The sequence below is a fragment of the Pseudorasbora parva genome, chromosome 14 (assembly GCF_024679245.1).
Source record: "Pseudorasbora parva isolate DD20220531a chromosome 14, ASM2467924v1, whole genome shotgun sequence".
NCBI classification, from domain to species: Eukaryota; Metazoa; Chordata; class Actinopteri; order Cypriniformes; family Gobionidae; genus Pseudorasbora; species Pseudorasbora parva.
In genome coordinates this window covers 6879028-6894163 of record NC_090185.1, presented here as the reverse complement: position 1 = coordinate 6894163, position 15136 = coordinate 6879028, and the positions used below count along the sequence as shown (strand labels likewise).

Below are 15136 nucleotides of genomic sequence, written 5' to 3'. Positions count from 1 at the left end.
AATACTTTATGTACCCACTGTATGTGGCCAGTCGTGAAGTGAATAAAGCCAATTGACCATTGTGGTTCTCCTGTTCTGAGCACTTTAACTGTGCTGTAAAATGTGTGTGTGGAACCTTTTTTAACCAAAACAAGCTCTCATAGAAATGCCATTGGTCATCACCTGCTGTAGGCTGAACGATTTGATCTAATTGTATTACAGATGTAAACGCATCCAAAACATGTTTTATATCATTGTGTATAATATTCTAAAGTAGTCTGATTTGAGTGATATTTGAACTGTTTGTACGTTTTTGCATGTTATTATATGTTTACTATTAATTGCCATTTCAGAATCATTTTTGGATGTGTGAAAATATTGGTAGAAAAATAAGCCACTTTTTTTTAAATGATTTTTTCATGATCTAATTAAAAGCGGGAGAAAAAAATATACATGCACATCAAATGTGCGATGTGCACAGCGAAGTAGCTTTATAAGTATATCAGTAAACATATATAACAATTATTTTTAAAGGGCTATTTCAACCAAAAAATGAAAATTGTTGTACCATTTCATTAAAAATATCTTCATTAATGCTTAGAAGATAAACGGGAATCTGATGGACAGTGAAGGTGAGTGATGACTTTCTGAGGGAGTGATCCTAATAGAAATGAACCATGATTTTACTACAGAAAACAACAACATGGGTATTGTAATCAAACCATGGTAACCACAAATTAACCGTGGTTTTGCTACTCTAACCATAGTTTAATCATGGTATTTGTGGTAAAACTGGTTAAATAAACGATAATCAATTAGCAAAAAAAAAAAAAAAAAACATGGTTAATACACTTCTACTATAATTAAAACATGCTAATTTTTCATAAAGGGAACTTAAAATATTTTATTGTTTACACGTGTGTGTGTGTGTGTGTGTGTGTGTGTGTGTGTGTGTGTGTGTGTGTGTGTGTGTGTGTGTGTGTGTGTGTGTGTGTGTGTGTGTGTGTGTGTGTGTGTGTGTGTGTGTGTGTAGGCTATATAAAAATTATTATTACTATTTTCTTAGTCTTAGTTCTTAGTACTGAGACCAATACCCCACTAGAAATATTTGCAGATTTTGCTTTTCTCCCGTAGACAAAAAAAAAAAAAAATGCCTTCGGGCTATAAAATAAGCGCTTTTTTCAAAATAGCCAATCAGGACGACCAATCTCAGTGACGTCCAGGTACGGGATACCTATAGCGAATAGAAGAGCGATCTCGGTGGTTAAAGGGTTCATCCTAAAAAGAAATCACCGCATGGTGTTTTTGCTCCATTCGGTGGAGCGACTTTCCGTGCAATCTGTGACTTTATTCGGCTCTGCATTTAGCGATGGACGCGTGCCGTGAGGAGAAGCTCGACAGCCTCCTGGACCGTTTGGAGGAATGTATCAACGGCGATAAAGAACACGACGAGACGGAGGAATGGGATTCCTCATCGGATAAAGAGAGTGTCGCTTCTTGCGTGGACTCTGCGGTGGAGGAGATGTCCGACGATTGTCTGGACACAGTCCTGGACGAGTAAGTCCATGCATGTTGCCCTGCATATGTAAATACCACAAATGCATGCAAAATATAAGCCCTTTTTTTGAAAATATTTCTTTACAATCTCCTTGCGTGCAACACAATTCTCCCGTGCATACTGAACAGATACCTATCTATACTTGTTTTGTTTCCGTAAAAAAGATTTTTTTAAGGGACTGGGTTGTTAGCCCAGTGCCCAACCCCCAACCTGGGGCCACTGGCATAATAAAAACCCCTAAAGAAAAGTAATGACCCATTATTAGAGGACTGAGATAAGTTGCATAGCTCCACAATAAAATTGGCTTAGTTTGACATTATAAAGGTTCTGTATGTATTTTTTTTTACTACTAAAACATAAAAATACCATAGTATGTATGGCCATGTTTTGAAATGTGCGTTCCGTGCCGGAATGTCTGTTTTTGTTTTCGTCTGTGTGTTAACCATGCTGCCAGTTTACCTGAATCATATTTTGATACCCGGGATTGCCAGTTAGAGGAAAAAACACCGCCACCAAAGCAAACAAACAGAATCCGCTTGATCAAAACGCTGAATGAATTTTAGTTTGTTTTACGTTTAGATAAATCTTCTCATTATCTACAAATCCTCTCATTATAATAAACAAAGCAGAGACACAATTTAAATAAATATTTATTTGTTAAGGGTTTTATTTTTATGAGATTTTGTGATGTTGTTTCCTTGCAATTAGCCTATGTAACACTTCAGTACAAATAAAGTGACCAAAATGTTTTAATAGTACTTTGATAATCTATAAAAAATTAATTTAACTGCAAAACATGAAAAAAAATGTTAGGGAGTGGAAATGGCTAATGAGCCAATAAATGTTCCTCATCTGCTATCTACTTGTTATAATGGTAATTTATCATTTTAATGTTGTTAGCGTCCTAATGTTGTTTTATGATACTTACATAAGCGCAACTGAATACATGAATGATGCAGGGCAACCAATTTAATTTAACTCTTTATATCCAGGCGCTAGACGATATTCCTTGAATGGGCATAGAAACTCATACGACATAAAGATCTCAGCAAGACTAAAAACTTTTGAAATATAACAGATAGCGAAACACGTGTTTGTGTGAAATATATTAGTATTCAGCTTCCTATCCTGGTGATGGATAACAGAGACAGAGACTCCGAGACCTGAAATGGGTGTGTTGGACTCGGAATATCCAAAAGTACTAGACACAAGGTCCAGGTTTTTATACTTACAGTGTCACCCTATTGCTTTAAAGTATGCGTAGGCAGCCTTTTATGTGTAATTAAATCACTACATTGTATCATTTATATTTTAATGCACATGGCCGTAAAGTATAGAAACTTGTTTCTGCGACTTAATAAAAATAATAAAGGTAAATACTAAAATGCCTAACTTTACACCAGAAAAACCTGTTTACAGCCTGGTACAAAAAGTCGTTTTGGTCTATACAGCTAATTTTGCCGTTGTGACAACTGTTAAAGGGGGGGGGGGGACGTTTTAATAAGTAATTTGTTTAAATTATATTAAGCCTTAAGGCCTGTTCACACGGGACGATTTTCGCATACATTTATCGCCGGACGTTTAATGCCTTGTGACTAAACAAAGGGCGCCAATGTGCACACCAACCAAGCGGCAACCTCCACCATCGACTGGCCACTAGAGACAGGCTCCAGAAGCAGAATCTCATTGAGCTCATGTTAAAATGCCCAACTTTACAGCAGAAAAAAACATCTTTACAGCCCGGTACAAATTGTGGTTTAGGTCTATACAGCTAAATTTTCCCTTCATGACATCTGACGGGGGTGATTTATTTATTTATTTTTATAACTCATTCATTTACATCATATTAAGCCTTAAAGTTTTGCATAATTAAGAGTGCGATGACTTACAGACAGCAGATGAATGGCTATCCACCTGTCACTCCAAGTGGCCACGCCCTTAATTATGTTGTACTGTAAGTCTTTATAACAGGTGCTGGTCATAAGTAGAATATCATCAAAAAGTTGATTTATTTCACTATTTCCAATCAAAAAGTGAAACTTGTATATTATATTTATTCTTTACACACAAATTGATACATTTCAAATGTTTATTTATTTTAATTTTGAGGATTATAATTATAATCAGATAATTAACTCAAAACACCTGCAAAGGCCTTTAAATGGTCTCAGTGTAGTTCTGTAGGCTACACACTCATGGGGAAGACTGATGACTTGACAGTTGTCCAAAAGACGACCATTGACACCTTGCACAAGGAGGGCAAGACACAAAAGGTCATCGCAAAAGAGGCTGGCTGTTCCCAGAGCTCTGTGTCCAATAGGGCTGTCAAAATTGCTCAAAAATGACATGCACGTTTTGTCAATTGCATTACATCAATTACTGGACAAATGAATACAAAGAGACATACCTACTTGTATAGGTAGTCTATTTAAGTTTAAACATATTTGAAAATGTATTACTTACACAAAAACAAGTAAATCAACTAGATGAAGCTGTTATCTGCGGGTACATGAGCGATGAACACCGCAGACAGTCTGGACGCTCACATCATAATGGCCAACACCGCAGACCTCACTCTCTCTCGCCCTCACGCTCACCCTCACCCTCTCTGCGCATAACGGTTTAAATGAACAAACTTTGAGTGCTGATCAAGAGTTTTGTGCAAGCAATTTAAGGTCGTGACTCAGGCTATATCACTGAATATAGCAGGCTTCATTCAGTGATTGAAACAAATATTATTAATGTTAATTGAAGTTTTACAGCATTCTAGCTTTGCTAAACATGGAACTTTTCCTTGACATGAAACGGTAAATAATCAAACCAGTGCATTTATCCTTTATTCTTGCAATATCTTAGCCTAGAAATCTAGACACACCCTAGTGGCAGCAAATTTAATCTGCCCGCGAGTGTCGTCTAGTAACTCTCAATACCCTTCTGAGCTGTATTCCCCTAACTCTTGCTGGGCCAATCACATCGTGTATAGAGTCGGTGGGCGGGGCCATAATGACGACGGCCGAGTTGCGTTTGCGTGCTTCTAGTAAACACAGACACTGGTGAATGGCTGTCTTTCGAATCAGCTTTGACCGCGACTCTGGAAGACTTGGAGTTAAGCTTTTCTCTGAGAAAAGAACAAAGAGCGGCACTGAAGTCATTCTTAAAAAGGGAAGATGTGTTCGGAGTTTAGCTGACCAGATACGGCGAATGTTTAATCTATCAACAAGCTCTGTTTCACCTTCGTTGCTCTGGTTGGTTGTAGCGCTATCCTATCGCGTGCAGAGGGAGTTTGAAAGACATCCGTTTATCCGACCCCTCGGATTGAGCTGTCAATCGTGAGTTTCCAGACCAAACATCTTAATGTGGGTCTGGCTTGTCAGGCTAGCAATATCTATAAAGTCAATACAGTAGCCTACACTTTAGTAATGCTTCTGTTTAACATTAAATAAAATGAGGCATGGTATGCTAACTGTATCTTACATGACCTTAGCTTGCATTCAACTTTATCTCGCGGCTCAACAATTTTACCTCCTACCGACCAAAATCCGAAGTACTTCCAGACACACCTTCGAAATTAGTTTTTTAAAAACTATTCAAATATATATTCGAAATTAGAATATTCGTTGACAGCCCTAGTGTCCAAGCACATTAACAGAGAGGTGAAGGGAAGGAAAAGATGTGGTAGAAAAAAAAGTGTACATGCAGTAGGGATAACCTCACCCTGGAGAGGATTGTGAAACAAAACCCATTCAAAAATGAGGGGGAAATTCACAAAGAGTGGACTGCAGCTGGAGTCAGCGCTTTAAGAACCACTACGCACAGACATATGCAAGACATGGGCTTCAGCTGTCGCATCCCTTGTGTCAAGCTACTCTTGAACAACAGACAGCGTCAGAAGCGTCTCGCCTTGGCTAAAGAAAAAAAGGACAGGATTGCTGCTGAGTTGTCCAAAGTTATGTTCTCTGATGAAAGTTAATTTTGCATTTCCTTTGGAAATCAGGGTCCCAGAGTCTGGAGGAAGAGAGGAGATGCACACAATCCTTATTGCTTGAGAGTAAAGTTTCCACAGTCAGTAATGGTTTGGGGTGCCATGTCATCTGCTGGTGTTAGTCCACTGTGTTTTCTGAGGTCCAAGGTCAGTGCAGCCCTATACCAGGAAGTTTTAGAGCACTTCATAATTCCTGCTGCTGACCAACTTTATGGAGTTGCTGATTTCATTTTCCAACAGGACTTGGTACCTGCACACAGTGCCAAAGCAACCAGTACCTGGTTTAAGGACCATGGTATCCCTGTTCTTAATTGGCCAGTAAACTCACCTGACTCACCAGAAAATCTATGGGGTATTGTGAAGGGAAGGATGCAATATACCAGACCCAACAATGCAGAAGAGCTGAAGGCCACTATCAGATCAACCTAGGCTCTCAAAACACCTGAGCAGAGCCACAGACTGATCGACTCCATGCCACGCCGCATTGCTGCAGTAATTCAGGCAAAAGGAGCCCCAACTAAGTATTGAGTGCTGTATATGCTCATACTTTTCATGTTCGTACTTTTCAGTTGGCCAAGATTTCTAGAAATCCTTTCTTTGTATTGGTCCTAAGTAATATTCTAATTTTCTAAAATGCTTAATTTGGGATTTTCCTTAGTTGTCAGTTATAATCATCAAAATTAAAAGAAATAAACATTTGAAATATATCAGACTGTGTGTAATGAATGAATATAATATAAAAGTTACACTTTTTGAATGGAATTAGTGACATAAATCAGGTTTTTGATGATATTCTAATTATACATGACCAGTACCTGTAATGTAAACTAATGAGTTCACCCCCCTCGCAGTTGCCATGAAGGTCAAAATTAGCCGTATAGACCAAAACCACAATTTGTACCAGGCTTTAAACATGTTTTTTTTCTGCTGCAAAGTTGGGCATTTTAACATGGGACTCAATTAAATTCTGCTCCCTTGTGGAGCCTGTCCCTAGTGGCCAGTCAAGGAATTGCAGTTTAAGTGACTTCCATATTGGCCTCAGCAAAAACTAGGGGAGGTTGCCGCTTGGTCAGAAGCTTAAAGTGCCGCAGCACCACCATGTTTACTGGGAGCGCTGTCTAATGAATTTGCACATTCACTCGGTGCATCGCAAGTGAAAATTGCTTGGGTGTGAACACTCAAGACGGTATTCGTCCCAGGGTGTCGAGGCCTTTAAAATGTTGCAAATTGCTGCTGGTTTCTGCAACCAGGCACCTCAGCCCAACCCACGTCCTACATATAAGCCTATTTTCTGTTATCTGGCAGTGGCATGCTGCCAAGATGGTACTGTCCGGCTCTGCCCACTTTTGAGCTTAAAAAATGCTCCTCAGAAATTTAAAGGTGACATGAACACTATGTCCATATTCCTTTTAAATATAAACTATGTTTTCCTCCCATCTAATATTTTTTCAATAACTGTGTTTCTTTCAGGTCTCTCTTTAGTAATGAAGCTCATTTGTAATGATTTTTTTCTTTTTTTCTTGTCTCATGCAACAGGTTTTCTGATTATGATCCTGCTGATGATGCTTCTGATGGTGGGGATGATGATGACTGGTATCCTGAGGTTACTCCAAAAAAGAAGAAGAGATCCAGTCTGTCTTCCATTTCTCCATCTCCAGCAAAGTCTCACATATCTGCTTCACCTGGCTCTGTACAAAGTAGGAAAGGGAAAGTTAGGAAAAGCAGTGTGAGTCGATCCCTACCTTTTTCCATTACAGAAAACAAGTGGAAAAGTGTAGATGAGCCTGATATTGAGCCGACTCAGCCAAAGTTCAGACCTAAACACACGCCCGGCCCACAGTTAGTCTCCAATACATCATGCAGTCCTCTACAGTATTTCGAGTTGTTCTTTTCTAAATCTGTCATGCGGACAATTTTATCAAACACAAATGAATACGGGGCCAAGCGTCAGGAAGGAAAGAAGGAGGAATGGCAGGAAATTTCTGTGAAAGAATTCAAGTCCTTTCTAGCACTGGTGATTTACATGGGTTTGCTGAAATGCTTCTCACTGACGGACTACTGGAGGAAGTCTCACATCTACAGTCTGCCATATCCTGCTCAAATCATGACTGGTAAAAAATTTCGCCGAATATGTGCGGCTCTCCATCTTAGTGACCCCAAATTAGATGCAGAGAATGACAAGAAGAAGGGAACGCCTGAATATGACCGCCTGTGTAGGATCAAACCGCTGTACCAGGACATTAGGGACGCCTGCAGAGCCTCTTTCCATCCCTTTCAGAACATCTCCATTGATGAACGAATGGTTGCATCAAAGGCAAGACATGGACTCAAACAGTACATGAAAAACAAACCTACAAGATGGGGGTACAAACTCTTTGTACTGGCAGATTCCCTCTGTGGCTACACATGGGACTTCTTCATTTATGAGGGAAAGGTGAATGCAGTGGAGAGCAAAGGCATTAGCTATGATTCTGTCATGCATCTGGCAGATGAAAGGTTGTTGGGTTATGGCTACAAGCTGTTTGTTGACAACTTTTACACCAGTCCCAAGCTCTTCAGAGACTTGCTCGCTAAGAAGATCTGGGCCTGTGGCACTGTTCGAGCAAACCGCATTGGTCACTCAAAGAAACAGGCTCCTCGTGGCAATATTCGCTGGTTTCGGGAAGACAACCTGCTGTTTGTTGAGTGGAAGGACAAGAGGGACGTGCTGATGTGCTCCACCATTCATAAAGCCTTTAATGGTGAAACCATAAAGAGGAATGTGAAAGGAGCCGATGGAGTTTGGGCCATTCAGGATTTCCCCGTTCCAGCTGCAGTGTTGGACTACAACAAGTTAGTAGACTTTATTCAATGGTGTAAAGTTTGTGATTGTGCCTCTTAAATGACAAATCTTGTTCTTTTCATTCCAGGAACATGGGAGGCGTGGATCTGTCTGATGCTCTGATTGGATATTACACAGTTCTACATAAAACGCAAAAGTGGTATCGGTCCTTTTTTTACCACTTTGTGGACATTGCTATAGTAAACGCCTTCATTTTGCACAAGCAGACGGCCCAGATGAACAACCAGAAGCCTTTGACCCAGAAGGCATTCCGAGAGGCTCTTGTTGCAGAGCTTGCAGGAACCGGCCCTGTATCTGCTCCTGCAAAAATACGCCCGATTTCTTCTACCAAACCCCACCTTCCCAAGTACATCAGCGGAGACGGCACACTGGGACGGCGGAGATGCAAAATTTGTAGCGCTAAAACTCCAATGATTTGTGTAACTTGTGACGTGGCATTGTGCCTTGTTGCAAACCGTAACTGTTACATTACATGGCATGATTCAGACCGCAAAGATGATGCGGAGTAAACCTCTGAGTCTCTAAATGTTAAGGTGGCCCAAGGCAGTGTTATTTGGAATTACAAAAATTCCTAGGGAATGCACAAAAATGTGAATTAACATTTTTTTTAACAATAATAATCCTGGCCCATGGTTATTCATTGATGCAAAACTGCCAAACAAAACTCAAATACCAAGAAACAGAAAAAAAAGAAATCAACATAAAACTAGCTGACAATTACTAATGGTGCTTTCACACCAGACGCAAATGAATTATTAAGCGTGAGTGATTTACAGTCTTGTTCAAAATAATAGCAGTACAATGTGACTAACCAGAATAATCAAGGTTTTTAGTATATTTTTTATTGCTACGTGGCAAACAAGTTACCAGTAGGTTCAGTAGATTCTCAGAAAACAAATGAGACCCAGCATTCATGATATGCACGCTCTTAAGGCTGTGCAATTGGGCAATTAGTTGAAAGGGGTGTGTTCAAAAAAATAGCAGTGTCTACCTTTGACTGTACAAACTCAAAACTATTTTGTACAAAATTTTTTTTTTCCTGGGATTTAGCAATCCTGTGAATCACTAAACTAATATTTAGTTGTATGACCACAGTTTTTTAAAACTGCTTGACATCTGTGTGGCATGGAGTCAACCAACTTGTGGCACCTCTCAGCTGTTATTCCACTCCATGATTCTTTAACAACATTCCACAATTCATTCACATTTCTTGGTTTTGCTTCAGAAACAGCATTTTTGATATCACCCCACAAGTTCTCAATTAGATTAAGGTCTGGAGATTGTGCTGGCCACTCCATAACATTAATTTTGTTGGTTTGGAACCAAGACTTTGCCCGTTTACTAGTGTGTTTTGGGTCATTGTCTTGTTGAAACACCCGTTTCAAGGGCATGTCCTCTTCAGCATAGGGCAACATGACCTCTTCAAGTATTTTAACATATGCAAACTGATCCATGATCCCTGGTATGCGATAAATAGGCCCAACACCATAGTAGGAGAAACATGCCCATATCATGATGCTTGCACCTCCATGCTTCACTGTCTTCACTGTGTACTGTGGCTTGAATTCAGAGTTTGGGGGTCGTCTCACAAACTGCCTGTGGCCCTTGGACCCAAAAAGAACAATTTTACTCTCATCAGTCCACAAAATGTTCCTCCATTTCTCTTTAGGCCAGTTGATGTTCTTTGGCAAATTGTAACCTCTTCTGCACATGCCTTTTTTTTAACAGAGGGACTTTGCGGGGGATTCTTGAAAATAGATTAGCTTCACACAGACGTCTTCTAACTGTCACAGTACTTACAGGTAACTCCAGACTGTCTTTGATCATCCTGGAGGTGATCATTGGCTGAGCCTTTGCCATTCTGGTTATTCTTCTATCCATTTTGATGGTTGTCTTCCGTTTTCTTCCACGTCTCTCTGGTTTTGCTCTCCATTTTAAGGCATTGGAGATCATTTTAGCTGAACAGCCTATCATTTTTTGCACCTCTTTATAGGTTTTCCCCTCTCTAATCAACTTTTTAATCAAAGTACGCTGTTCTTCTGAACAATGTCTTGAACGACCCATTTTCCTCAGCTTTCAAATGCATGTTCAACAAGTGTTGGCTTCATCCTTAAATAGGGGCCACCTGATTCACACCTGTTTCTTCACAAAATTGATGACCTCAGTGATTGAATGCCACACTGCTATTTTTTTGAACACACCCCTTTCAACTAATTCAACTAATTGCCCAATTGCACAGCCTTAAGAGCGTGCATATCATGAATGCTGGGTCTCATTTGTTTTCTGAGAATCTACTGAACCTACTGGTAACTTGTTTGCCACGTAGCAATAAAAAAATATACGAAAAACCTTGATTATTCTGGTTAGTCACATTGTACTGCTATTATTTTGAACAAGACTGTACATGTTACGTCAATGCAAAGATACAAATAGACATTCTGCGGCGCGAATTGAGCGCTTGACGTGTGTGAGTTGAAAAATCTGAACTTTGAGGATATGCGCTCCGCGGTAACCAATCAGGAGCTTGCACTAGTAGTGACAATATTGAGGACAAAATCATATGTTGATACCCGGAGCTATATAAATCTTCGTATTTTATAGAAACCGGAATTAAAAGGGTCTTGCTTGGAAGAAAGTGAGTGAGGAGGTCGGACAGTCTGGTAAGTTGTAAAAAAATTCTCTTTACTCAGTTTGTGCTATACATATTGAGACTACAAGCTAGCTAAAGCTGGCAAATTGAGCTTATTCGCCATATTTTTAAACAATTCCATGTCAGCCATTTCACAACGAGACGAGCCGCCTGGCAGAAGCCCCTTCCATGACGCGAATTTGCGTCTGTTTGTGTAGTAAACGTCACGCGCGAAGGATGCGAGTAAACTCAAAATGTTCAAGTGTTCAACTACAGCCAAAAACGCAATTTATTTGCGCAAGTCGCTTCAGGTGTAAATGCAGAGTAAATGGCATTTGAAGCCTATTATAAAACTGATTAAATGGAAGGTTAAAGTTCTGGTGGTAGGTTTATAAGTACTAACACTGTAAGTAATTGCGAAAAAAAATATTTTATTCTGATGCACCCTAACCACACTGGAACTAAACATTTACGGTAATGCTTTTTTAACATGTTCTGTAACAGTTCTTTTGATGATTATGTTTTTTATTTTATTTTTTTACTATTGTGGTGCTGTGAAATCAAGAATTGAATGTATGTTTTTCTTAATGTGTTTTGCTATATTGTATTCTGACAAAAATAAAAAGAGGTGCGCAAAAAAACCTGATTCAGCTTCTGATTCACTAAAGTTTTTTTTTTTTTTTTGCTGAAGAACTTTGATTCTTCATTGTACAGCTTTATTCTCATAACATTAATTGTAATATTATTCTCAGTCTTAGATTAATTTATGGTAACATGGCACTAACAGTTGAAGGATATTTTCATTTATTTCAAGGATATGTTCATTATTTTCATGTAGTCGCATATTAGGATATGAAGTATTAGTCATATGGCATATTATGATTCACAGTATTAAGTATTGGGTATACAGTATTAATTGTGTTTTTCACCACAAAGTATTAATGATTGAGTGATGTTCATTATGAATTGAGTTGTTCTTCAATTTGCTTATGATGATTTAACTTGCAAATGTACAGAAGATTTGGGGAAGGTGCTGAGATTTTTGCAGGACGCTATAAAGAGTGTGAAACGAAACTAAGGATAAGGATAGGTGGTAGTACGACGTGGTACGAGGTCAAGCAAGGGTTAGACAGAGGGGGTAGGGGATCTCTAAGATGGAAAAATACCAGAGCTGTACTTTCTTTGTGTGTGTGTGTATGTGTGTGTGTGAGTGTGTGTTAACCTATAGAAATACTGCCAGGAGACTGATGACGCAGGACACCCCAATTGGAGGAGACTGTACAGAAGGAGAAGGGGATGAAGAACAAGAATATAAAATATGCATGATAGAGTTGTGAAATTCATTCAAGAGCAGCCATAGAAGTCATCAGGATTTTCCTGATGCGGGTCTTTGCTGGTCTGGATCCTGAGCTCAGAAACCTTTTTTACTCGCTGTTACTTTAATAAATGTATACTTTTGATTGATAACTCGACTCCTGGCCGATCATTGAACTTGGGGAGGACTTTGGGGGAAAAAAGTCCAACACAGTCTGTTTTCAACGCCATTCACCTCAACATTTTATACTATAGTACGTTAAACATAATTAAAACATAAGGGAAACGTGTTTACAATAAGGATGTTTGGATACAATTCAGATGAATTAGCAAACACCATTTATGAGAAGACAGTGTTGGGGTAAGTTATTTAATTAACTTAGTTAATTTTGTTACTTTTCATAGAAGTAATGTTGAGTTACATTTTTTTAACCTGGGGTTGGCTTACTTGCTTTTTTTTTTATTAATAAAATAAATTTTATTTTTGGCAAATTTTTATGCTCTTTAACACCAAAATTAAACTGAATAATACATGCAAATTCATACCTGTACAGTAGAGGACGCAGCTTAAACTTTTCAGCTGTGCTGCCATTCTGGCTTGCAGAAGAAGAGGATGAAGAAGAAATAAACACAAATGAGAAGTTTATCTAAAATAATGTTTTGCTTATTCCAATGGTCGAATTCACATTTCCCGGGTAGTTTGATTGACAGATGGTCGACCTTGTACGCTTTCCGCCATTTTGTCCCACGAAGCAGTCAGGAAAGTTACGTCGGTGGACCTGAACATGATAATGGCGTGTTTTCGCGGTTGTAAAAACATTCCTTCTGATGTTCATTCATGTTTATGTGGCTATAAATTAACTAGAAGAGATGAACGACCAGCTTTACCTGAGGCTCACATCGACCTGTCATGACACAAAATGGTATTGTTTACATTTCTTTTTAAAATGACTATTAGGAAGTTGAGACTGTCTGTGGTCAGACCGTTTAAACATAGCGAGAGACCATTTGCTTGTCGTAACATAGCAACAGTAATTAAGGGGGCGGGTCTTTGCGAACGGTCAAATTTGCCTCTCAACAGCAAGACTTTGGTTAATACAGCCATATTAAATATCAATCAACTTTATTTGTATAGCTCTTTTACAATGACGATTATTTCAAAGCAGATTCACAGTGTTAAACAGGACAATATTGCAACAAAATTGGATTCGGATCGGCTGTGTTCTGGAGAAAACATGCAACTTATTTCAATTTACCATATAGCAACAATGTTGGCAGATCAGTATTATAGTTTATATAATTAAACAAGACCTAATAAAATAATTGTATTTGTATATTTGGTTGAATAACTTAGATCATTGTTTTAGTGTCCCCAAAGTAGGCTATATTTGTGTAATTTAATTGCATTCCACTGTTTTTATTCATTTTTGAGGGTTATTGAATGCTTTTGTGTCAGTGAGATAAGTAAATTCATGCTCACATTTAGTTTATAATTACAATTATAACATGTTTACTCTGGATTTCTCTCATCATGACGACAGGAGAGCTGTCAGTCAATGTATGGGAAAACAAGTAACTTTCGTTACTTATTTGAAGGTATTTTGTTGTATATTTAATGTTACTTTACTAGTTAGTAATCTGATTACTTAACTCATATTACTACATTACCCCCAGCATTGACAATCGGCTTTATTGTAAGAAAAAAAAAATGTTTGCTGTTTTTTTTATTCTTTTGCACTGGAACTATATATTTTTAGGGCCTTTAAATGATCCGTCCTAATATTTAGTTTTGCAAAATTGTATCATTCAGTAAGGATCCAGGCTCATTGAGTCTTTCTTCATTGTGGTGCTGCAAAATCAGGATTAGAATAGATGTGGCCAACCATGAGTGAATAAAGCCAATTGACCATTGTGGTTCTCCTGTCCTGAGCACGGTTAACTAACTTTGCAAACTAAGTTTACCAAAACGAGCTGTCATGGAAATGCTACTGGTACACTACCTAGACTGAACTATTATTAAACGGTATTACAACTACATTCAAAACAGTCTTTATATCATTGTGTGTAATATTCTTAAGTAGTCTGATTTGAGTGATTTCTTTACTGTTTTGCAAATCGTTGAATGTCATTAACCTCCTGGGTGCCACAGTTTTCATTATATTTTAGTGAATTTCTCTGAGACCGTAGATGTCACAGGATGTCCTGTTTTAAGTCAGGATGTCCTTTAAAGAGCACAATCAGGGCTTTCCAGAGATAACATTTGTTTTGTTGTTTCACCAGGTCAACAACTTCTCCTTGGTTTTTTATGAATGATTGAATAATGTAATGTAGCATTCTTATGAAAAAGTATTTTGTAATTATCATTTAAATCTAATTTTCAAATGGTTAGTTATAAATCAACATCTCAGGGAAATGTAATAGGGTTTTTAATCAAAATGTGTCTTTCTGTACACAAAATAGATGACAACGGGACAAAACAAGTGAATAGGGAAAGAAATTACACATCAATGTTCCTATAAAATATTAGACATTATTATGAAAATGTTGCCAACTATTACTCTCAATTATTAAAATGAATTTTTTATTACATGTTGTTCCAAGAACACATTAATATACAAATTAGAGACAATTTATAGATGCATTGCATTGAATGGGAAAACCCCATTTTACCTGTATATTGCATAAAGTAAAATGCTATATCAAATCATACTGTTATATCTTTCATAAAGTTGATAATCATCTTTAAACAAAGTTTGTTTATTTAAAAAAAATTGGTGAATGAAAAGGGGAAAAAAACATTGTTTTTGCCTATTCATGTAATTTCATCTCTCT

At 38.1% G+C, this 15136-nt stretch overlaps 1 protein-coding gene across 1 annotated transcript; it reads left to right on the top strand.

The window, feature by feature from the left end:
• The first annotated feature begins 1263 nt into the window (after positions 1-1263).
• Positions 1264-9164, top strand: LOC137039394 (piggyBac transposable element-derived protein 4-like). Its single transcript, XM_067414714.1, has 3 exons — positions 1264-1536; positions 7056-8351; positions 8429-9164. The coding sequence occupies exons 1-3, from the start codon at positions 1349-1351 to the stop codon at positions 8868-8870; spliced, it is 1926 nt and encodes a 641-aa protein (XP_067270815.1). The 5' UTR covers positions 1264-1348; the 3' UTR covers positions 8871-9164.
• Positions 9165-15136: the final 5972 nt, after the last annotated feature.

Coding starts and splice junctions, on each gene's coding strand:
- LOC137039394 (XM_067414714.1), top strand. CDS start 1,349: ATGGACGCGTGCCGTGAGGAGAAGCTCGACAGCCTCCTGGACCGTTTG. Junction 1,537..7,055: donor CTGGACACAGTCCTGGACGA/GTAAGTCCATGC, acceptor CTCATGCAACAG/GTTTTCTGATTATGATCCTG. Junction 8,352..8,428: donor GCAGTGTTGGACTACAACAA/GTTAGTAGACTT, acceptor TTTTCATTCCAG/GAACATGGGAGGCGTGGATC.